Source organism: Equus quagga, chromosome 11, assembly GCF_021613505.1.
Source record: "Equus quagga isolate Etosha38 chromosome 11, UCLA_HA_Equagga_1.0, whole genome shotgun sequence".
In the NCBI taxonomy this organism is placed as follows: Eukaryota; Metazoa; Chordata; class Mammalia; order Perissodactyla; family Equidae; genus Equus; species Equus quagga.
This window is the reverse complement of record NC_060277.1, coordinates 94,319,617-94,344,579: the sequence shown is the minus strand read 5'-3', so window position 1 is coordinate 94,344,579 and position 24,963 is coordinate 94,319,617. Positions and strand designations below refer to the sequence as shown.

The following is a 24,963-nucleotide window of genomic DNA, read 5'->3' as shown; positions in this document are numbered from 1 at the left end:
CGGGGGAAGGTAGCAGAACTGAGGCCGCGCCCCCTCCTCCAGTCCCCGCCCAGTCCCCGCCCCTGCCCTTCCTGGGCACGCCCCCTGGCCGCGCGAGGCTTGAATTTGGGTGCTGGGGCTGACCAAGCGGGAAACAGTAAGGGGTTGAGTGCGCTTGGGTTCAGAGCAGACCAGAAATTAATGGCAAAGGTGAGGGAGTGATTTGCTAATGGAGGGGGACTCCTGGCTCGGGGGCTTACAGGGACCCTTCGTATCGTTTCAAAGAACCAGGGCGGGTCTGTGGCCTGCACTGCTTAACTCACCTACCTGTACTCAGGTGAGGCCTACAAAGATTGCTGATTGGATGTCCATCACTCTCAACCCCGATAGTGTGCTCTGTTGCCATACTCACAGGAATATGTGCTCTTTATCTTCCGTAAGAAGGACTGGGAAGGCCCCAGGTGGATTGGCATTGGCACTGGGGGCAGTACCCATCTGCCCTTTCTGGTAAGGCACGGTAGGTGGTGAGGGCCTGGTCTGTGAGAGGCAGGTACTGGCAGGCAGATAGGAGCTGGGCAGGGAGAAGCAGGTTGTGGCAGGTCTAGTTGGGGTGAGGAGAGAGACAGTAGCAGGGGGGAGGAGACCAGGAGCACAAGGGCACCTGAGCCCAGCTGGCAGCAGAAGGAAGCAGGGCTGTGGAGATAGGTAAAGAGATCCAGAACTGCCAACCAACATCTTCAAACATAGAGAGCCCCTCTAGAGTTGACATAGCCATGGAGTGGGGAAAGTGGTGCCAAATTTGCACTCCAAATAGTTCTTATTCCTGATGCCTATGCCAGGAGCATTGTGTACCTAAGGGTACACTGCCCCCAGAAGGAGGAGGAGGGGTATAAAGACATGCTCAGTGTAAGCACATCAAGGTTAAGGTAACAAGGTGGGGAAGTGGCACCAGGTTCCAGATGGGTTGAGGCTCCTTCAACAATGCCCCACCCCTGTTTACTGTGCACCAACCAGGCAGGGACAGGAATGCTAAAGGCTGGGAGTGGTGTTAGAACTGAACAGGGTGTGTACTACACATGTGTCACTGTGTGTGTATATCTGGTCCTATGTGCTAGAGCATGTGTTCACAGAAATAAAGATTTGCACACCCATCTGTTTGTGGATTTGGAAAGGGGACAGTGAAAAAGAGAGAGCACAATTTTGGCTAAGAAGCTGGAATAGAGATTTGAGTATCAGTTTCTTGGGTTCCCTTTATTGGATACCCCAATATCACTGGGGTTAAGAGTGAAACTAGCTGGAGTGGTTTGGTGCTCCCCAGGCATTTTATGAACCGAATAAGAAGAGGGGAGGGCTCTACTCCCAGCACATGCCACAGTTACCAGATTAAGCTGGTTGCCTTGGTAACCTCCTCTCTGGGCAGGATTTGGGATTGTCGGTTAGGAAGGGGGAAGAATTTGGGAGTGTGGAGGGTGTGGGGGGGTGGAAATAAAAGGGGCAGAGAGACTTCTGGAAACTGGAAGCTTGGGGAGAAGGACTCCAGCACCCCTCCAATTACTCAAGGATATCAGGCAGACACTAATTTCTAGACCTTGAATCAGAGAGGAAAGCCAGCCTCAAGTCATGGTCCTTGTAGAGCAGCAGTAGTTCTCACCCTAACTGCATGCTGGAACCCTGGGGGAACTTCTCAGAAACACTTGATGCCCAGGCCACACCCCAAATCAATTAAATCCGATCTTTGAGGTGGGGCCAAAGTTTACGGTATTTTTTAAAAGATGCCTAAGTGATTCAAATAGCCAGGGTTGAAAATCACTGCCCTAGAGGGACAACCCAACCCAAGTGGCTGGAGATGCTGGCAGACAACTTTGAGATTCTAAGACCTTGCTGTTCTCAGTTGTCCACAAGTTAAGCTTGTGTGCTGACCACAAGGGGGACGGGGGTTGGCAGGGCATCATGGAAGAAGTAGAGGGAGAGGGTATGATTCAGAACTGTGAGGAGATCAGGGCAAAAATTTTTAACTGAGAGCCCAGCCCATGGACTTCTAGAAGAGGATTGGGCAGGGCTACCCAAGGATGATCCGTCTGCCCCTTAGACTCCCCTTCTTTTTGCCCACCGAGAGGCAGACTGGGGCGAGGGGCAGAGAGAACCTGGGGGCTTTGCTGAGCTTGAGTTTCTTCTTGCTGAGCTGGTTACCAGGGCAACAGAGAGCAATGGGATCTAACTGCAGGACTGGGGAAGCAAGAGGCAGGGGTGAGGGAGGAAGCATCTTAACATACTCATTCCTCCTACTAGTAACCCACCCCCAAGGCTGGCTGGCATTCTTTGCATGACCTCAGAGATCAGGCCCATAGTTACCCATCACCCTGTGGGGGAGGAGAAAGGAAGCAACATGACTTGACTTGAAGAGAAATTAGGGATGGGGGTCAGGAGAGTCACGGTCCTCTGGGTGTAGCAGCAGTACCAAGTGGTGTAGGAAGAGTTGCAACTGTCATTTTAAGATGCACCACGATGCCCATGCCCCCAGTGTACAAGGATTTGTGGGACCCAACAACAGATGCTGCCAGCTCCACATTAAACTCAACTGCTCTCCCGTACCAGGGACAGCCTCTGTAGTCAACTTCCACCCCACCAAGGACCTGGAGGAAGAAACAGTCAACTCAAAGCTAGGAACTGCCCTGTACACATGGAGGCCAAGTGGCCTAGGTAACCAGCAGAATGAGCCCAGCTGGTGGTCTTTCAATTGCCCCTCCTCTATACCTGTACTAAGATTGATAGGAGCCTCTCTTAGACTGTCCTGAATACTTCAGTGCCAACATCTTTACTTTTCAAGAAAGATAGGGGCCAGCCCAGTGGCATAGCAGTCAAGTTGGCACACTCTGCTTCAACAGCCCAGAGTTCGAGGGTTCAGATCCTGGGCATGGACCTATGCACCACTTATCAAGCCATGCTGTTGTAGACATCCCACATATAAAATAGAGGAAGATGGGCACAGATGTTAGCTTGGCGCCAATCTCCCTCAGCAAAGAGGGTTAGCAGTGGATGTTAGCTCAGGGCTTATCTTCCTCAAGAAAGAAAAGAAAAAAAGCTAGCTACCTACACCTTCTCCTCACCCAGTTCCTGGTAAGAGTTGTATTGACACCTGATAAATTACCCTGGTAAACTTACTTGTCAAACACAAAGGCAGGCATGAGGGATGCTTAGATGTTCATGTGGGTAAGCAGCATCTCACCAGTTTTTCTGTCCTTGATACTTCCAATCTAAGGGACTCGTGATATCCTGGTATCTATATGGCAAGGTGGTTAGGAAAGATAACTGATGGGGAGTGCAGGCACACTTATGGCCTCAAAGGTGCTCCTCACCTCTTTGGGCTTCCACTTCACAAGTCTGACCTGACTCGAGTAGTAAATGTGACTCTGGGGGATCAGAGTCCTCTTCCCTCCCTCCCAAATCAAGATTCATGCAAAACACTAGCAAACGAGCCAAGTTTACAGTCTAAATTTTATTATTTCCAAGTCACAATGCTGATCACAAATGTGCACCCTTTAAAACAGTAACAAAAAACAACACACACGGAAAAATCTTTGCAATGAAACACAGCAGACCAACAGAGACAACTGTCACAGTGTCTTAAGGTCTGGGAATCTGGGCATGCTGCCCACAGGCTTGAGGAGACATCTTCAGGTTTAAGGCAAAGGGAACAGCCTACAAAAGGCACAACCACCAGCTACCCCTAGAAGAATGTTTTAGGTATTTCCTCCTTGGGGGTTACAGCTTGAGTGCCTCTCCCCTCTCCCCATCCCACACCTGTGACTAAGAGTGGTCAGGCCAGCTGCTGGAGAGAAGGAATAGAAATACAGTGACACTACTTCGGGAGAGACACAGCCGCCACCTTCTCCCTCAGATTCTGTAGAAGGACAGGGACAGGGGCCAAGTTACCCCTGGCAGACACAAGTGCTGCAGTAACAGTAATCTCTTCCGCAGAGGCATCAGGGAAGTGGTTCAATGCCATGGAAGGGAAGGAGGGAGGGAGGAGCCCTTGCCCCAAAAGTGACCAGCTTCCTTAGGCCTTAAGCCCAGGTGTGGTATCTTCTTCTGTTTCCAAGGACAGAAATAGAACTTGGGAAAAATAAGGTAGTAACATCTAAAACATTTGTAGCAGGAAAGACATGAAGAGCAATTGCAAAGGACAGGAGAGAGTGCTTGCTGGGTAATATCTGCCTCTAGAGATGCATTGGTCCACAGCAACTGGAAACGGGGTGTGGTAGGAGGGATGGAAAGGAGAGGAGCACGGCCCTCTAATTCCACTTACCTCAAAGACTGAGCCCCGAGGACTGTGTGAATACATGTCCCTAAGATGCAAAGGCTCTCAACTCTACCCTTCCTTTCTCATCAAAGCATCTGGTTTGCCTTCTCTCCCCACAGTAGAGACTTTTCCCTCAACAGAACACTGAAGCCGACCAGAGTACAGGGACTGATAGAGGCTCAGACTCCTAGAAACCAAAGGCAAGAAGAAAGGCTCCTACCACAAACTTTGAGCTTTTCTCCATAACAGGACACTGTGCAAACAGCTATGTTTCCATAGGGTTAAAGAAGTTAAGAAAATCCAAGTATACAATAACAAAACCAACCAAAAATGAAAGGCCAGCTCTTTGTAGACTTAGTGGGAGAAGACTAGCTGGTGCATTCTCAATTATCTGGGATGCAGGAGAGAGTCAAAAGGGAACCCAGAAGAGCTAGCAAACCAGAAGGAAGAACTTGTCTCATTTAAAAGCTGAGAGAGAAAAAGAAACAGACAGAGAGAAAGAAACTAAAAGAATATTAAGTTAAGAATAGCAAGCCAGGCTTTAAAAACGAACATCTCAGAAAACAAAACAAACAGGAAAGAGCTTCCCTGGGAGCAGAAGACACTTGAATTTCCCAGGAGAAAGTGTAGAAGAGCAAAACACATGGGCTTCTAGATGCAGAGCTAGAAGCCTGGGCTGTCTGGATCTCTGCTCCTCTGAGCACAGCCAACTCAAGTACAGAGTGGAGATGGGAAGAAGTCCACTTGTTTCTCCCTTTCTCCAAAAAAGCCTGTCCTCAGAGAAAGGCAGGGGTTCTCCTCATTCAGCTGCTTGCCAGTAGGAGCAAGCCCTTATCTCTGAAGCCCTCCTAGTAGCAGACAGCCAGTTGTATTTCTCTTCTCTCCTGGGTTCTCACCTCTGCTGTTCTGAAAGGGGTGGGAAAAAGGGAAGAACCACCAAATTATTAATGGACCTTCTAGGCATTTCCAAGTTGTTTTCAAAAAGCTACACTTCTATGGGGCCGGCCCTGTGGCCGAGTGGTTAAGTTCATGCACTCTGCTGCAGCGGCCCAGGGTTTCGCCGGTTTGAATCCTGGGCGCGGACATGGCACTGCTCATCAGGCCACGCTGAGGCGGCGTCCCACATGCCACAACTGGAAGGACCCACAACTAAAAACACACAATTATGTACCGGGGGACTTTGGGGAAGAAAAGGAAAAATAAAATCTTAAAAAAAAAAAAAAAACAGCTACACTTCTAAATAACCTGTTTTATTAAAAAAACGCCCTCCTGCATTTTTTCCTTGCAGCTTCCCAAATGAAGTTCTGCCAAGTTATCAATGGTTTCTACTTCAGCCCTGCTCAATGCATTCGCAAAACAAAGAAGCTGGCAAATTTTGGGGCTCCTTTGAGACTTCCCCCAAGACATCCCATGATTATAACTTAAAAAATCAGACAATTGTTTGTTTGTTAAGCATTAGTTTTAAGAATGCTGGGGAAAAAAATGAACATTGTAAGAGTCATGGTTAAGTTATTCACTTACTTTTATATGATGTTAGATTTAAAATATTCAGAAACTCATATTAACTGGAACCCCTGCTTACAACCTGAAATAATAAAGTTGGAATTTGTTATCAGGTCATAAAAAAAGACTGTTTTCCACAGAAACACACCCAGAAAAGGAATGCAATCTTCTGGGGAAAAGGAAAACCCACTGAGTAGGATGTGCCCTAAGCATAGGAAGGAGCTCTCATACCTCAGGTGGTGGGGGCTTGATGGTGACTGGCTGGGGAGTCCTCCGGGGTGGGGAGGGCTTTGGCTGCACCTGCTGCTGGGCAGGGTTATAGTAGGTCACTCCTCCATACACCTGCGATGGGGCCTGGGACCCCAATAAGCCAGAAGAAAAAGTCAGGAATTAATTCATCCATACTATGAAGAACAGGAAACACTATTAAGGCACAAAAGTAAGAGTGTTAGGGAATTTATAATTTTTTAATTCTCTAAGTGCCCCTCTTTAAAATAAAGTGATTATTCATTTCTGCCTTAATAATGTCATAATTATGCTCTGGTTCCTACTTCTTCAAAGTACTGCCCAGCTTTCTCTAATTCCTATCATCAACTGACAAATGGAAGAGGCTGAGCTTAGTGGTGACACTCCAGATACAAGATGGTGTCAACCCGCTGGGAGTGAAGCAGTACAGGGAGGGGTAGGGCTGTTAAGCACCATACAGTTTCTTTATATGCAGGTGAATAAATATGAAGATGTGACCACCTAAGATGTACCAAACCACTTGAACGAAACACCATCAAAGAAACAGAAGAGAGTAAATGGATGATGGGCATTACGTAAGCTGCATTTCCAGCTCCACACCACCAAGAGGCGTCCTGGCGCCACATGTAAATCAGTGGCATTGAAATGTTCTCTCCAGTTCCTTGAGTGTCCTCCCCATACCACATTCCTCTCTGATTTAAAGGATGTGTACCTAGAAAAATCTGCTCATTAGCCATCTCACCTGTGTATTAGGATACAGATGAGGCGGTGGTGGGGGAGGCAGTGCCCCTGGAGCATAAGGGTAACTGGGATTACCAAAGTTCATGACTCCTGGAGCAGAAAAGTAAGTAGGAGCAAGCAACTGCTGAGGTGGTGGCTGTCCTGGAGACATGGACACGGGTGGGGGATAGAGACCTGGATTGGGCAGAGGTGCCGGTGTCTGGTGGGGATGTAAACCTGGACAAGAGGAGGAAAACAAAAATTGAAATAGAAGATAACACCATTTCCATGGGATGGCCTGGCTGGGCTGCTCAGCACAAACAGGCTCAGGATGGAAGTCCTCAGGATGGACCCAAGAGGAGTTTGTTGCCCAAGCAGCAAGAGTGGCTAGACTCATAGGCAAGCAGCACAGAGCTCAAGAGGATGGGATCTGTGAAGCCCCAAACACACATTCTCCCGTACTGGAAGCATACAAGCAGAGGTGCAAAGCTTACCTGGGTGGGGAAGGTGCATTTCTGGCTGCACAATCATGCCCTGAGGAGGCAGTGGGGCAGGGCTGTCACCATGGGTATAGATTGGTCCCTGGAACTGCACTGTAAGATATCACATTGGGACTCTCATAAACCCTCACTCTTCATATCACACAGACAAGTCTCCTTGTCCCCCAAGCTCTTTAAAAGATGTTCTCAACTTTCCATGTGAAGAAAACAGCAACCAGACAATGATAACCACTGTGAGAGGTCAGAAGAGAAATTCAGGAGGCAGGAGGCTGGCCTCTTAGTTCACTTCACCCTGCCAAGAAAGGTACCCCAACAATAAGAAAAAAACTCACGTGCATCATAGTAATGTCCCTCCATGATACTGATGTGCACAGGAGGGGCAGGGGGCTCTGGCACAGGTCTTTGCCGCTGAGATGAATAGCGTTTGGCTCGCCCACCCTGGACACCCTGAAATAAAAAGGTCTGAGCAAGAAGACTTCCAGAGGGCTGACTCTTGTATCAAGCCTCCTTTAGGTGCATAGCACCTTCCTTTAGGTGCTGCAAAACACTTACTTGGGACATGGCAAGTCTTTAAAAAGCATTTGCAAAATGAAGTGAAAAACCATTGAAAAACACCAAGATCTGAATCACCTAACCCCTCTATCCTAACTTTCTGGAGACCCAAATTAAAAGAAACATGGGTAAACAATAGGAAAACTGACTTCAAGACCGTATCTTGGTTTAAACAGTGCATAAGCTATTACATGCAGCCCCCTCCCCATCTACCCACTTTTCCCTTTCTGTACCATTTCTTCCATCCGGTTAAACTGAGGTGGAGGTCCTGCTCCCATGTGTATGTGGTTAGGCATACCTGTAATACACCAAAAAAGTCACTGCTGCAGAGCAGACACATGTGAGTGGGACTAAAGATAGCATCAAGAAAATGACAGGTTGAAGAATCCAACATGGGGAATAACTTTCTTCTTTTAAATTATCTCTGCTTCCTGTCAACACCAGCATCTGGAAATTTGCCCCCACTGCCTGCCACCTTAATATAGCAATAACATGAAAAAAATTACTTCAGTGAGAAAATCCAAGTTCAAATTTTTCCCACCACATACTTCCCTGTATAGAATCCCTGGGAGGAGGGCTGGCCCCATGGCCGAGTGGTTAAGTTCACGAACCCCGCTGCGGCAACCCAGGGTTTTGTCAGTTCAAATCCTGGGTCCGGACACGGCACCGCTCATCAAGCCATGCTGAGGCAGCGTCCCATATGCCACAACTAGAAGGACCCACAACTGAAAATACACAACTATGTACCAAGGGGCTTTGGGCGAAAAAGGAAAAATCTTAAAAAAAAGAATCCCTGGGGGGCTGGCCCCTTGGCCGAGTGGTTAAGTTCGCTCGCTCCGCTGCAGGCGGCCCAGTGTTTCGTTGGTTTGAATCCTGGGCGCGGACATGGCACTGCTCATCGGACCATGCTGAGGCGGCGTCCCACGTGCCACAGCTAGAAGAACCCACAACGGAGAATACACAACTATGTACCGGGGGGGCTTTGGGGAGAAAAAGGAAAAAATAAAATCTTAAAAAAAAAAAAAAAGAATCCCTGGGAGGTTATAATTAGCATATTACATTATCAAACATATTGAAAAAATCTCAGCCCCAAAGTTTCTGAGCAACAACGGGACAGGGGAGGACTGTTCTCTAAATCCACATGATTATTCCTGACCACAGAAGTCTGGGCTTCAAGTGTAGGAAGAGATTCCCCTCTGGCTGAAAATGACTAAAGACAAAAAAGAAATATTCTAGAGACTATCTTCCAACGGTAATAAGATATTGGTAGGAGTTGTACTCCTCTATCCAAAGATCAATTCCAGGTCCCATTTAGACTACCATCATTTTTGGTTTTCAAAAATCACGCACATCAGAGAAGGATGCTGAAACTCCCAGTCCAAACGAGGATTTCTAATCTTTAAATTCAAATTAAGACTTCAGAAACTAAAGAGGGGCTGGCCCAGTGGTGCAGTGGTTAAGTGCGCCCGTTCTGCTTTGGCAGTCCAGGGTTTGCCGGTTTGGATCCTGGGTGCAGACATGGCATGGCTTGGCAAACCATGCTGTGGTAGGTGTCCCACATAGAAAGTAGAGGAAGATGGGCACGGATATTAGCTCAAGGCCAGCCTTCTTCAGCAAAAAGAGGAGAATTGGCAACGAATGTTAGCTTAGGGCTAATATTCCTCAAAAAAAAAAAGAAACTAAAGAAAAAATCCTTTGAACTATCTGATTGGAGGAAGACAACGAAGAATGGACAAGAGGGATGGTAAATAGGTCCTAGTCTCTAGAACTATGCTGTCCAATATATCCACTAGCCACATGTGGCTACTTAAATTTCAATTAATTAAAAGATCAGTTCCCCAGTCACTCTGACCACATTACAAGTCCTCAAAAGCACCATCATTACAGAAAGTTCTACTGGGCAGCCTGGTTCTAGAAGATTAAGGAAATTAGAGAGGTTTTACCTTCAAAGAGATTAGAAGATACTCATCCAAATTCAAATGAGTATGTTTCTGCCTTCAAATGTTTAACCATTAGCTCAAATAATAAGAACACTACCTTTTTCTTCCAGTTTTTCTACAAAGTGGTAAATGATTCTGCACTCAGGAGGTCCATATTGATGACTGATCAGTTAATAGAAGGCAAAGCAGTGGGGTAGATAAAATTGCTCTGAGGTCTTTGGAAGAATATACCTATGAATCCATCTGTTTTTTTCAGTTAATGAAAATGTAGTTATTCGTCAATCACCAGCTCCCTCAGAGATATAAGTCACATGCCACTAAGCTGATGATACAAAGGGAAAAAGGCTAGTCATTACCTCTAAGGTACCTACCCCGAAGCTCACGTGGTTGCAGGAATGAAGGCTGCCCTGGACTCCAATTTTGTTCGGTTATATTTAGTTGTGCCACGTCTTGCTCAAGTCCACCTGTACTAGAATCCACTGGAGGCTCCCAGTTACCAGTCTTAGCAGGTGGAGGAGGGGTAGATTCTGGGACTGAAGGTGCTGGGGTCAGCCCTTCGGGTGGAGGGGGCACCTCCTCTGCAACCTTGACAGCATCTCCAGCTTTGATTCTGGTTCTTCTTGCCCGGGAATAAGATTTCTTCTCAACAGGCCTATCAGGGGCCGGTGGTGCAGTGTCAGGAGCAGGAGCTGGTATCTCTGAGGCTGCCTCTTCCTTCTCAGGACTGCCAAGCACTTGAGCATCTGCTTCGGGAGACGGATCCCTTACAGGAGTCTGCTCCAGGCGCCGTGACCGGTAACTAGTCTCATGTTTAACAGTCTCACCAGACCGGCCACCATACTGCCCACCAGCCTCCATAGGCCTAAAACCAGCACGACCTTCCTTGAAACCCCCAGATCGAGAGTAACTCCTAGGAGCAGACATGCGGCCAGTCCCTGCAGCATTCCTATTGATAAATGTTCTTGGTGGTAGGGTGCCCCCAGGACCTTGGTGGCGATGGGACTTGTTCGGCCGCTCACCAATCCAGTTTGGATCTCTTTGTGGAGGACTCCCAAACCTGAATAAATGGAATGGAGAAAGTCTTAAGAAAAGAAATAACAAAAGGACCAGTAGAGATATAAACTGAGGGTCAGGGACTTACCATATTCCTCACCCATTCAATTACGGGCTAGAAAGGCATTTTTAAAAGCAGAGTTCTTTCTACAAATACCAACAGAGTAGGCTCCCAAATTTCCTCACCTGGGTTTCCGGATTCTCCGCGGTTTGATGTCATCGGGGTTGTGAGCTGAGCGGATGTCATAGCCATAAAGAGCAATGAGCTCCTGTCGAGACTTTGGAGCCTGTTCGTCTTCCCGAAACTTATCGTGTTCCCAGCGACCCTCATCCTTCCACAGCTTTCGCTGACGCCCCTTGGGTCTGGATAAAACCAGGGAAAAGTGTCTTAGGTTGACAGACTCTGCCAAGTAAAAATGTTCATGAAACACACATGGTTGGGCAGGGAAACAGTAGCAACTTCATGTAGTCTCCCCATCTTCCCAGATTATACAAAACAGGCCTTCGAAAAGCAAGAGTGAATCATAGCACCGCAGGTCTGATGGGCTCAAGTCTAACAGGAATAGAAATGAAGAAAGACTTCACTTCAAACTACTCGGCACTTTGGAAACACCTCTCTCCTATAAGGCAGCCTATGCAAGCACTTCATATCCCAGGGGCCTTGAGCCTCAGATTAAGGAAGGCAGTGGAAGTGTGGGTCTGGACCCCAACTCTTTCACCAAGAGTTACCAAATATTCTAAGCCTCACTTTTCTCATTTGTACAAGAGGGAGAATCATAATGCATACCTTAAAATGTTGTGAGTAGTAAATGAGATAATACACATAGCACTTAGCAAAGTCCTGGCATATAGTAAGTACACACTACTATACTAAACACATACTAAATAGCAGAAAATGGCTGTTACCTGACTTCTTCCTCCTGAGTTTGCCCTCGAAGATCATGCTCAAAGAAGAGTCCTTTCCGGGGTATGTATGCTGGGTTCTTCCGATCTTCATCATCATCCAAATGCTTAGGGCCCTTTTTACCCAGTTTGTTCTCCACAGGCTCTGTGCTCTCCTAGAGAACATATAAAGGGCTCCTTACTTCCTCCAAGGTTAAAAGCCACTATACCAGCCCCCAAATGAGTGGGTACTGACCTGTCCATCCCCACTTTGCCTCTCTCCAGTCACAGTGCCTTTGGTGTCAGGCTTTTCTTCTCCTTTCTCTTCCTTTGCTGAAGAATTAGCAGCATCATTGGCCTCTGACTTCAGCTCCACTTTGGAGTTTTCCTCTTCACTGTATTCCCCTTCTTCACCCTGAAAAAAATTTCCCCATCAGCTATGGAGATAAGATCTGAATGGTGCATTTCATTTACTTTCCATTCTTTAGGAAAAGATTTTCCAACAAACTTTTACTACAATGTAAGAATTAAAAGCAAATACATCAATATGCTTCCTAAAATTTTTAGAGGATAAGGGCACTATTTAAAAAAGCACATTAAAAAATATATACACACATACACGTGCTTATATAGATCCATGTACGTTTTCCAGAAAGATATGCAAAGAGCTCTAAACAGTGGCGGCCTCTGGGGAAAGAGCCCAAGGGATATGGATGGGAGGCTTTAAAGTGCCTAGCATAGGGGCTGGCCCCCTGGCCAAGTGGTTAAGTTCGCACGCTCCGCTGCAGGCAGCCCAGTGTTCCGTTGGTTTGAATCCTGGGTGCGGACATGGGACTGCTCATCAAACCACGCTGAGGCAGCGTCCCACATGCCACAACTAGAAGGACCCACAATGAAGAATATACAACTATGTACTGGGGGGCTTTGGGGAGAAAAAGGAAAAAAAATAAAATAAAATCTTTAAAGTGCCTAGCATAAAGAAGGAGCTTAATCTTTGTTGATAATTTCTCTCCCTTTCCATGAACTCTCTCTTAAACATTAATGCCTAATAACAACACTCTAACTCAAGTTGTGAATTCTCTCATCACAAAACAGCTTACAGCAAAGATTCCCAACCTTTCAGACCCCTTTTAGGATCTAATATTTTCATGGATTCCCATGAGACATACCCCAGAAAGTATACATGACTGAGAAAATACATAATGAAAAACAACTGCTATACATTTAATACTATAAAATATATTTACATTTTATTAATTTATATATATTCAAAATAGCAGTACATAAAGGTGGGAGATAGATATTTAGTCTAAAGAGAATGAGAGCTGAGCTAGCAAACTCCTTGTAATAAATAACTCCATGACTTCCCAAGGCACTACTTACCCTCAAGCTGGGAAATAGTGGCTTACACATTTTTGATGTCTATGATATGCATACTAAATTTTCTGCAGCATGAGATCCCTTTATCCAACAACTGTCGAAAATTATGTAATTATGAGATTTTGACTTGGAAAACCTTAGGGAACAACTTGTAAAACTACTGCCTCTTAGAAATGAAAAAAAGCCCAACTGCTCTCTCTCCTCTCCACCATCTTCTTCCCTCTCTTACCACATCGAGATTAGATAACCCTGCCTGTGACAGAGAAAGTGTTGGGTCTGTCCACACAAAGGGTGTCCTTAGGGCATCCTCTAGGGAAATAGGGGCCACTAGAAAGGATCAGGTAAGAGAAGTCTGGCTAGTTCCAGGCAGGGAAAAGGAGCAGCTAAGGCTCACGCTAGGGGGCCTGGCTTTAGAACAGAGCTACTCTTATCTCGTCCTCCCAAGATTTGGATCTAAGTAGGCAGAGAACTACAGGCTAAGGAGATAGGTTTAAAGACCTGTAAGAACATAAAGAAACAAGTTCAAGGGAAGGTGGTCTAGTCCCCACTGCTGGCATAATATGTCAGGGTAACAATACACCTCTGCAACCTGGTAAATATATGTACACTGGGCTCTTATTCTCCTACTGGGTTCTCATTGACCTGAACCAGGCCCTCTTGTAACTCCAGACCCAGGAATCTGATCAGAGACTCTCTGTGAGATTCCTGATAAAGCAAGAAACTTTCAAGCTCAAAGTTGCTGCCCTTTCTTCAAATAGAGCTGAGTCCGCCTGATTGGCCCAGATAAGCCAATTAATTCTTCTTTCCCATTCTTCCCTATTCAGCATCTGGGTATTTAGGCCTCAAAGTGTTTTGGGTTAGGATTTCCAGAAAGATGAATCTGTTATGAAACCCACAGAATTGAGGGAGACTGCTTGACCACAGCCAAACTATGAGAATCAAGCCTTTATCCACGACTTTTTTTTTTTTGAGGAAGATCAGCCCTGAGCTAACATCTGCTGCCAACCCTCCTCTTTTTGTTGAGGAAAGCTGGCCCTGAGCTAGCATCTGTGCCCATCTTCCTCTACTTTATATGTGGGATGCCTACCACAGCATGGCTTGCCAAGCGGTGCCACGTCCACACCCGGGATCCGAAGTGGCAAACCCCAGGCCGCCGAAGTGGAACATGTGAACTTAACCACTGCACCACTGGGCCGGCCCCCCGCAACTTTTTTTTTTTAAAGATTTTATTTTTTCCTTTTTCTCCCCAAAGCCCCCCCGTACATAGTTGTATATTCTTAGTTGTGGGTCCTTGTAGTTGTGGCATGTGGGATACCACCTCAACATGGCTTGATGAGCGGTGCCATGTCCGCGCCCAGGACTCAAACCAGCAAAACACTGGGCTGCCACAGCAGAGTGAGTAAACTTAACCACTTGGCCACAGGGCCGGCCCCCCCACCACAACTTTTTAACAACCAAGTACCCTTGATTCTTCCCATTTTCTCTCAATCATAAGAAATTTTCCCTCCTGAGAAGGGGATAGGTATGTGGTAAGCATTCAGTTTTTTTTTTTTTTTCTTGAGGAAGATTAGCCCTGAGCTAACTACTGCCAATCCTCCTCTTTTTCCTGAGGAAGACTGGCCCTGAGCTAACATCCATGCCCATCTTCCTCTACTTTATATGTGGGATGCTTTCCACAGCATGGCTTTTGCCAAGCGGTGCCATGTACGCACCCCAGATCCGAACCAGCGAACCCTGGGCCGCAGAGAAGCGGAACGTGCGAACTTAACCAATGTGCCACTGGGCTGGCCCCTCAGTTCTTTCTTTGATCCTATGTTCCCTGGAGGTTCCGAAGCAGACATTGCAAGAATCCTGCTTGGTGTGTACATGTGACCTTAATTCATTACACACTACCCGCCCCCCAGCCCCCAAACAGTGACTGAATTCAAACATCCTAAAATAGTATCACAGCATGATTAACGAGGGAACTTTGTTTTATGCCCCACCCTCTCTGGTCTGTGGTGGAATGTCAAATGAGGCAACTCTTTTATTCCAAATGAGAACTAATTTTGTTTCTAGGACAGGACAGAAAGACACTAATAGCATACTGCTGAGGAGACTCCAAATTAGAGTCAAAGTCTGGTCTAATTGAAGCCAAGGTGCTACCATAGGGTCACATATCCCTATAAACATGCCCTTGCTTTGGCTAAGGGCTGATATCAAAACCCTATTCCAGAGAGAGCTCCTCTGCTGAGTCTACTATTCAGCGAACACTCTTCCCAATTCTAAAGCCAGCTCTCCCCTGAAGCAACTGCTTCCCCGGCAGAATTCGCACGCAGAGGTTTAGCTCATTCTTCCACTCCTTACATATTTCAGAGTAAGAGTTGGAGCTGGTGTCTTCCTCGTTCTCAACGTCGCTTCTATTTTTTTTTTTTTGAGGAAGATTAGCCCTCAGCTATCTACTGCCAATCTTCCTCTGTTTTTGCTGAGGAAGACTGGCCCTGAGCTAACATCCATGCCCATCTTCCTCTACTTTATATGTGGGACGCCTACCACAGCATGGCTTTTGCCAAGCGGTGCCATGTCTGCACCTGGGATCCGAACTGGCGAACCCTGGGCCGCTGAGAAGCAGAACATGCAAACTTAACCGCTGCGCCACTGCACCGGCCCCTCCAACTTCTTAAGACATCCACTCCCTTGACCTTTCCACCTTCTCCCGATCAATCAGTCCTTTCCCACATTCAATTTCCTCTCTCTAGTCTCCGCGGCCCATTCATTTCAATCACTACCAGTAACACCCTCAAGTCCCTTGCTACTCCCAAGTACCAGGACTGGACCAACTAAAATATATGCTTTTTCTAGGCCTACAACCAGACCACTGATCACCACCAAAGGTACTTCAAAAAAAAAAAAATCATAAAACTTAACACATCAGGGCCACCTCCAATCTCAGCTACTCAAACCTCCTTTAGTCTCACAATTCCTACCCCACCCCAACCCCAACCACCCTTCTTAATGTCTTTCCTTTTATTTCACAAGGAAAACCAAACAAAGAAGGAAACACAGCTTCCTCCCCACACACCTTTTCTTCCCACCTCTCTATAATTACAACGGTTGATGTTTCCCTTGTCTGGTTCCTATTTCTTCTCACAAACTCAGTTAAGGACACTAGCACACTTATTACCCACCTCCTCCCTTTTCTTTCCCTTTCTACTTGTTCCTTCAATCTTTAACCATACTTGATTCTCCAACTTTAAAAAATAACCACCAAACCCTGTCTTTATCTCATAGCCTCCATTCCAGCTACCATCTCTCTAGCCCCCCTTTCAGAGTCAAATTTCTTTTGAAACTTTCCTTGGAGGATTCTGGGAAAACAGCAGTGTAGCTTTTGATGTCAAACCTCCACATGAAGTAAGATCTTCTAGACAGCAAAATCAAAGCCCTCTGGACAACATTTACAACCAAACTAGGTTACAAGGTATCCCCCAGACCCCAAAATACAAGCACATAAGAACAAAGCACCAACAGCCACAGGATCTGCGTCAGATTGCTGTCAGTAACGGCAGGAAGCAGAGAGTAGTAAATAGACCTGAAAACAGGAGAACTGTGAACTAATCAACAGGTATTCAACAGAAGGCAAAACTAAGAACAACAGGTGAAACTAACTAGGAGGGGTTTTACTGTCACCAATAGCATGTGAGCACAAGGGTTCTGCAGGGACCTGAAGAAGGCCTGAAGGGGCTAACTGCTCTGAAATCTTGAAACTGACCTGGCTGCCAGGGTTCCCTTCTAGGATAGGGTCCCACACTGAAGAGAAACTGTTGAGAGGAGAATGAAATTAAGGAGGAGAGTGACAAAAGGAATAAAGGAAAGAGAAAGTTCAAAACAGGTTAGGGAAGGGAACGAAAGCAGGAAATCTCAGAAAGCAAGCCACCATATTTTTTTACTGCTGTAAGAGAAGAACAGAAGGAGCTTTATTAAGTTAGAAAAAGCTACTCTGAGCCACACTTCCTTCTAAAAGATCAGGAAAACTGATTTTACACAAAAATCAACGACAGAAAAATACAGAGATCAAATCCCACAGAAACTTATGAGGAAAAAAATAAGTAGAAAACCATTCCTACAATGAAAGCATTTCAGAAAGACATGCACATATATCAAAATTGTAACTTCTATTTCAAAATGAGCTAAAAAGACATTTTAAAAAAAGTATATAAGACAGAACATCAATCAGAATTGGAAAAACTCAAAAATGAAATGAAAGAACTCAGGAAGGTATCAGAAATTAAAGAAAAAAATCATTTCAAATACAAACTCTAAAACTAGAAGGAACACAAGAGGGACATACAATAATAACGCCTTAAGAAAAATACAAAAGTGAAAAGGAAAGAAGTATTTAAAAATCACAAACAAATGAAGAGAAAGATAAAAAGGATTAGTGAGAAAGGATCAAATACTGAAGAGAGGCAAAGAAATTATTTGGATAAGGGTTCCATGATATACTACAGAGCACATCTAATACCTGTGAACACTGACCCAGAATGACCAACACCAAGACAATTCTAACAGAATTACTGGGCCTTAGAGAAAATATATTGGGACTATCTAGACAAAAACAGCAAATGACCGGGGCCACCCCGGTGGCACAGCAGTTAAGTGCACACGTTCTGCTTTGGCGGCCCAGGGTTCACCGGTTCGGATCCTGGGTGCGGACATGGCACCGCTTGGCAAGCCACGCTGTGGTAGGTGTCCCACATATAAAGTAGAGGAAGAAGGGCATGGATGTTAGCTCAATGCCAGTCTTCCTCAGCAAAAAGAGGATTGGCAGCAGATGTTAGCTCAGGGCTAATCTTCCTCAAAACCCTCCCCCCCAAAACAGCAAATGATTTATAAGGGAAAGAAAATTAGGTGATCAGGCCAGCCTGGTGGCGCAGTGGTTAAGTGCACACGTTCTGCTTTGGTGGCCTGGGGTTCACTGGTTCGGATCCAGGTGCGGACATAGCACTGCTTGGCAAGCCATGCTGTGGTAGGCGTCCCACAGAGAAAGTAGAGGAAGATGGGCACGAATGTTAGTTCAATGCACATGTTCGCTCAGGGCTAATCTTCCTCAAAAAGAAAAAAGAAAAAAGAAATTAGGTGATCATCAGTCAGTTTTGTTCAAGATAAACTCTTTGACTCCTATTTATCTTTCCACGGATCTGGAAATACAAATTTGCAGGAAATACAACACACAAAGGGAGCACACTGAGTTGTACCATGAGTGAGCAACCATCAAAATCTTTTCAAAGGATAAGTTGTAAGGATAAGAAAGAGACGAAAAACTAATCTGGAGACTAAGAGACAGAAAATCTTAAGAAATACGCAAGACTAAACTGTAATGTCTAGGTATATACAGTTAGTAACAGAGAAGAAACGCAAGCAAGAAATGGACTACTATGAAAGTCAGGATATAAAATGTTTTTCTGGGGCCGGCCCCGTGGCCGAGAGATCTAGTTCTTCTCTGTTCAGTACACCAGCCAAATGTGGCTAAATTTAAATTAATTAAACTTAAATTAGGGGCCGACCCAGTGGTGGCTTTCCTCGCGCACTCCGCTGCAGGCGGCCCAGTGTTTCCTCGGTTCGAATCCTGGGTGCAGACATGGCACCACTCATCCAGCCATGCTGAGGAGGCATCCCACATGCCACAACTAGAAGGACCCACAACTAAGAATATACAACTATGTACTGGGGGACATTGGGGATAAAAAGGAAAAAACATAAAATCTTTAAAAAAAAAAAAAAAGTTTTTCTCTACCCTAGACAGGTGCTGTCCCAAAGGACTTTCTGGGATGATGGAAATGTTTCATCTATGCTGCCCAATACAGCAGTCACTAGCTACATGTAACTATCTAGTACTTAAAATGTGGCTATTGCAACTGAGGAACTTAAGTTTTAATTTAAGTGCTTTTTGTTGTTGGTTTTTTGTTTTGTTTTGTTTTGAGGAAGATTAGCCCTGAGCTAATTACTGTCAATCCTCCTCTTTTTGCTGAGGAAGCCTGGCCCTGAGCTAACATCTGTGCCCATCTTCCTCTACTTTATATGTGGGACGTCTACCACAGCATGGCTTGCCGAGCGGTGCCATGTCCGCACCTGGGATCCGAACTGGCGAACCCTGGGCCACCAAGAAGCGGAACGTGTGCACTTAACCACTGCGCCACTGGGTCGGCCCCTAATTTAAGTTTAATTAATTTAAATTTAGCCACATTTGGCTGGTGTACTGAACAGAGAAGAACTAGACCTCTCTTTTAAAAAAATTTTTTTTTTAAAGATTTTATTTTTTTCCTTTTTCTCCCCAAAGCCCCCCAGTACATAGTTGTATATTCTTCGTTGTGGGTCCTTCTCGTTGTGGCATGTGGGACGTGGCCTCAGCGGGCTGTGATGAGCAGTGCCATGTCTGCGCCCAGGATTCGAACCAACGAAACACTGGGCCGCCTGCAGTGGAGCGCGCAAACTTCACCAGTCGGCCACGGGGCCAGCCCCTAAAATTTTTTTAAAGATTTTACTTTTCCTTTTTCTCCCCAAAGTGCCCCCGGTACATAGTTGTATATTTCAGTTGTGGGTCCTTCTAGTTGTGGCATGTGGGATGCTGCTTCAGCATGGCTTGATGAGAGGTGCCATGTCCGAGCCCAAGATCCGCACTGGCGAAACCCTCGGGTGCTGAAGCGGAGTGTGTGAACTTAACCACTCGACCACACGGCCAGCCCCCAAGACCTCTCTGTTAAGTTTCACACAGTATATACTAGATATCACCACTTCTTCAAAGTCCCACAGGTTTCTCAATCTCAAAAGATCCAAAACTTAACCCACCACTGTCCTTCCTGAAATCTCCTCCTCCTGTGGTCCCTTTCTTAGCAAAAAACACCATTCATCAAGCTGGGTATCCCTTTGACGCCTCCTTAATTCAGGCTCCACATTCAATCACTCAACAACTTCTGTTAGCACCACCTTAATCTCTCTCAAATATGTCCATGTCTTGCCAGTCCCACAGCCACGTCCCTTTACGGCACCATCATGATCCTTGGACTACTCTCATAACCTTTGTTTTTTTTTTTAAGATTTTATTTTTCCTCTTTCTCCCAAAGCCCCCCAGGTACATAGTTGTGTATTTTTTGTTGTGGGTCCTTCTAGTTGTGGCATGTGGGACGCCGCCTCAGCATGGCTCAATGAGCAGTGCCACGTCTGCGCCCAGAATTTGAACTGGCGAAACCCTGGGCCACCGAAGCAGAGTGCGTGAACTCAACCACTCGGCCTCAGGCCAGCCCCGGACCCTCATAATCTTTTAACAGTTCTCCTTGCCTCCAGTCTTGCCTCATCCACAATTCATCCTCCACACTTAAGCTTTCGGTAGCTTTTCTTTCCTTGCTATTGGGATAACATCCAAACTCATTTACATGCAGAATGGTAAGTTACTATAAATTCACAATCACCAAACCTCAATGACCACTCTACACTGCCTGAAAGACTTTCCAGTGTTTCCATTCTCTAGTGACTACTGTAAACATTCCTCATCCCAAAATCTCGTCTCCCTTCTACTCTTTGCAGGTAACTTTACTGCTGACTTCAGAGAAAATAAAGCATCTCATCAATCACCACATTCCGTCAATTCCATAGCCTAAACAACTTTCAATTCTATCCACTTCTATTTTCACTGCCACCACTCCACCCATTCTGCACTTACTTACTGCTTGCCTAGACTTGCACAATAACTTTTTCTTTCTTTCTTTTTTTAAAGATTTTATTTTTTTCCTTTTTCTCCCCAAAGCCCCCTGGTACATAGTTGTATATTCTTAGTTGTGGGTCCTTCTAGTTGTCGCCTGTGGGATGCCACCTCAGTGTGGCTCGATGAGCGGTGTCATGTCCGCGCCCAAGATTCGAACCCACAAAACACTGGGCTGCCTGCAGCAGAGTGTGCGAACCTAACCACGCGGCCATGGGGCCAGCCCCTCAGAATAGCTTTCTTAACTAGCTTTTCTGGCTCTAATCTTGCTCCCCTCAAATCAACTCTCCCCATTGCAGACAAAATAACTGTTAAAAAAATAATTCTCGAGGCCTGCCTGGTGGTGCAACAGTTAAGTTCGCACATTACACTTTGGCAGCCAAAAGTTCACTGGTTCAGATCCCGGGTGCAGACCTATGTACTGCCTGTCAAGCCATGCTGTGGCGGGCATCCCACATTTAAAATAGAGGAAGACTGGCACAGATGTTAGCTCAGGGCTAATCTTTCTCAAAAACCAAATTTAGGGGCCAGCCTGGTGGTGCAGCGGTTAACTGTGCACACTCCTTTGGCGGCCCGGGTTTCGCCACTTTGGATCCCTGGTTCGGACATGGCACCGCTTGCTAAGCCATCCTGTGGTAGGCGTCCCACACATAAAGTAGAGGAAGATGGGCACAGATGTTAGCTCAGGGCCAGTCTTCCTCAGCAAAACGAGGAGGATTGATAGCAGTTAGCTCAGGGCTAATCTTCCTCAAAAAAAAAAAAAATTTTAAGTTTAAAAATATATAGTAAAAAAACCCAAAAAAACAAAAATAATAATTCTCAAATTTTACTGTGCACAAGCATCACCCTGGGAACTTGTTAACATATAAACGCCCGAGTCCTTCCTCCATCTGTAAGATTCTATTTCAGGAGGACTGGCCTACTGGATTTCCTGATGCATATGTCCCTTGGATCTGACAAACTGCTTTAAAAGTTAAGTCTAATCCTTATCACACTCTTATTTAAAACCCTGTTATACTCCTTCACTTCCTTAGAATAAAATCCAAATATTTTTTTTTTTTAAAGATTTTATTTTTTTCCTTTTTCTCCCCAAAGACCCCCGGTACATAGTTGTTTATTCTTCGTTGTGGGTCCTTCTCGTTGTGGCATGTGGGACGCTGCCTCAGCGTGCTTTGATGAGCAGTGCCATGTCTGCGCCCAGGATTTGAACCAACGAAATACTGGGCTGCCTGCAGCGGAGCGTGCGAACTTAACCACTCGGCCATGGGGCCAGCCCCAAAATCCAAATACTTTTTAACCTGGCTTATAAGGTACTTTAAGATTTAGACTCAGACTCATCACTTACCACCCGTCATACTAAACTTTTCACATCCTCCAACTCGTCACGCAGTCCATCCCTTCTAGCCCTTCTTCTCAGTGTTCCCAAAGCACCCTATGCTTCCAATATCATGGCACTCACCAAACATTACTGTAATTACTTTTTAACTGTCTATTTTCTCCCTCTGACACAGAATATAAATTCAATGAGGGCAGAATCATGTTTGCCTTTTATTCCAGTGCCTAATACAGCTCCTGGCACAGAGCAGGTACTCAAGAAAGAGAAAGAACAATCGGGCACCAGCCCTGTGGCCGAGTGGTTAAGTTCGCACGCTCCGCTGCAGTGGCCCAGGGTTTCGCCGGTTCGGATCCTAGGCGCGGACACGGCACCGCTTGTGAGGCCACGCTGAGGCAGCACCCCACATGCCACAACTAGAAGGACTCACAACTAAAAATATATAACTATGTACCCAGGGGGCTTTGGGGAGAAAAAGGAAAAATAAAATCTTAAAAAAAAAGAGAAAGCACAAGTAAGAACCTTCATGATCTGGCCTCTGCTCATTATCTGCCTTTATTTCTTGTATCCACCTTGTACCAACAATATTCCAGCCATATCAAACTACTTTCAACTTTCCAAACATTCAATTTCTCTCCTATCTCTGGACTTTCCCAGCTGTTGTTCCCTCTGCCTAGAACACAGTTTGCCTGGCTAACTCCAACTTATTCCTTTCTGACTGCCTAAGATGGATTCAGTACCCAGCCATCAACACCCTACTTAACCCTATCCTCCAGCAGTTGTCACTAAGTCCTTTGACTGTCTGAATATCTGTGACTTCCTAAGTTGTAACATTCCTAAAGATGGGAATTTTGTTACAGTGTTCATTGTTGCATCTCCAGGGCTTAATGAAGTTTTAATATGTAGTAACAGTTCAATAAAATTTACAGAAAATCCACAATCCAATTTCCCTGGATATAACCCCAAGACCAAAATCCAGAACTCAGGACTTCATTTAACAACTCCAGCAAACAGTCATTCTGATAGCATCTCTAGCAGTTCATCCAATCAAAACAAGTAAGCTAACAAAAGACTGGCTTAGGGAATCTTTCTCCCAGACACAGAGAAAGCCCCATCTTTAAACTGAGGGATGTTTCTGGCACAAACCACTCAGAATCCCACCCCTTCGAGGTCTTCAGATACATGTGGAAAAAAATATGCAACCAGATGGCTTCACTACTTAGGCAGCATAAAATAAACTGTCAAACGTCCTGTGAAGGGCTTCAGGATGTTCTCATTCTCTTATTTAGAATCTTACTTTCTTCAGATACGGTGAAAAACCACCTTTTAACAGTGCAACACATGTGGCCTGAAGAGGCTTACACCAAAACTTTCCCTCACTCTAACTGAACAAGACCTTTTGTAGCAGTTTTTCAGAAGCATAAATGAAGAATGCACAAGAGGAGTAACAAGCAGGTCATGGTACACGTCTACATGTTTTTAAAGTACATTCCGCGACCTACACCATAGGAAAAAGAACCTATTACACTCACTTCTGAGTCTTCTGCACTTTCATAATCTGAGAGAACAGCTGAAAGAAAACAGAAATACATAAAGAAAAAATGCAACACAAATTACTATAATTACATTTCCCCACTGCTTGTTATAGGTCAGGCTAAGACTTTCATTTAATTCTGACATCAAACTATGGGACAGTTCCATTTACACACGGGAAACAGGCTCAGAGAGTGACCTGCCCAAGATCTTACTGCTCAAACGTATTCTCTTAAGCGCTACGCTACCAAGAGCCACTTTGTGACACCCGCCCCCAATTCCTAACAGGCCGAGGGGACGTCAACTGCTGGAAGTTGATGACCTGAGTTTACGGGCAAAACTCTCGTCGTGATGCTACTCACCATCGCCCTCGATGCCATCTTCACTCTCCTGAAGGAAATAAGACACGGGTTAGTTCTGTGATTTCCAGACGGCAGAGAGTGGACGATTCAATACAAAATGGTTGAAAAGGGAGATGAGGAGAGGTACGTCTTTAACAAGTACCAACCGAGGGAGGTCTAGCCTCTTCACCTCCAACCCCAATTTCCGAATAAACATCCGCTTTCCATCCGCGACAGCTCTGCCGCCCCCTAAAACCCCCCAACCCCTCCTCTTCCCTTGGGGCTCCGGATGCAAACCGCACTGGGATAGCTCCCTTCTCTAACACAATATGCCCCGGCATCGACCATCAACTCGCAGCCTCCCACCATCGCCTACGCCCCGCCCGCGCGCACTCACACACTCCGACTCCTCGGCGCTCTTGGCACCCCCGCTCTCCAGCCGCCGTAAATGAAGGGCCCCGCCTCGGCCTCCGCGCTGGGAAGGCAGAGAGCCGCTCCCGCCGCCTCCAGCGCTGCCGCTGCAGCTCCCGCCGCCCCGCGCCGGGGAACCGCCGCTGTCGGAGCCCGAAGCACCAGACTCTTCGTCTTCGGTGTCCTGCGAAGCGCGCTGGCGCCGCCGGTCCGCCATCTTACGGAGAGCGGCCGCCGTCGGCCAGCTCCTTACGTACTGCGCCCGTCGCAGGGACTGCCGGGAGGCTCCAGAGCTAGTCCCAGCATGCTTCACGTGCGGCGAGCCGCTCCTCTTTCCAGAGGGCGGGGCTGGGGGCGGGACTGGCGCCCTGCGGCACCTTTGCGGGCAAGCGGGATTACGTAAATCCATGACGTGTGGGGGGCGTGGCGCGGCTCTTGACTTCCTCTGGGTAGGCCCCGGGCAAGGGGAGCGGCGCTCGGCAAGCCTCCTCCGGTTCCTCCCCCGGCCATCTTGGGCTTTCTAAGTGGAAGGCGTCCTGCACAGCTTTACTGCGG

General features: G+C 46.3%; 1 protein-coding gene across 1 annotated transcript; it reads right to left on the bottom strand.

Annotated features, from left to right (window-relative positions):
• Window positions 1-3,456: 3,456 nt before the first annotated feature.
• Window positions 3,457-24,665, bottom strand: CASC3 (CASC3 exon junction complex subunit). Its single transcript, XM_046675690.1, has 14 exons — window positions 24,395-24,665; window positions 24,019-24,046; window positions 23,656-23,693; window positions 11,932-12,090; window positions 11,700-11,851; window positions 10,980-11,156; window positions 10,112-10,797; window positions 8,034-8,098; window positions 7,581-7,695; window positions 7,243-7,341; window positions 6,771-6,985; window positions 6,014-6,136; window positions 5,801-5,864; window positions 3,457-5,185 (listed from the first exon to the last, which is right to left on the bottom strand). Exons 1-13 carry the CDS (start codon window positions 24,623-24,625, stop codon window positions 5,841-5,843), a joined length of 2,112 nt encoding a protein of 703 aa, XP_046531646.1. The 5' UTR covers window positions 24,626-24,665; the 3' UTR covers window positions 3,457-5,185; window positions 5,801-5,840.
• Window positions 24,666-24,963: the final 298 nt, after the last annotated feature.

What these genes read in the sequence shown, in the direction of transcription:
- CASC3 (XM_046675690.1), bottom strand. Translation starts at nt 24,625, where the DNA reads ATGGCGGACCGGCGGCGCCAGCGCGCTTCGCAGGACACCGAAGACGAA. An exon ending in AAAGTGCAGAAGACTCAGAA is followed by an intron (nt 12,091 to 23,655) that starts GTGAGTGTAATA and finishes AATTTTTTTCAG; the next exon opens with GGTGAAGAAGGGGAATACAG. An exon ending in ATCTGTATCCTAATACACAG is followed by an intron (nt 6,137 to 6,770) that starts GTGAGATGGCTA and finishes TTGGGGTCCCAG; the next exon opens with GCCCCATCGCAGGTGTATGG.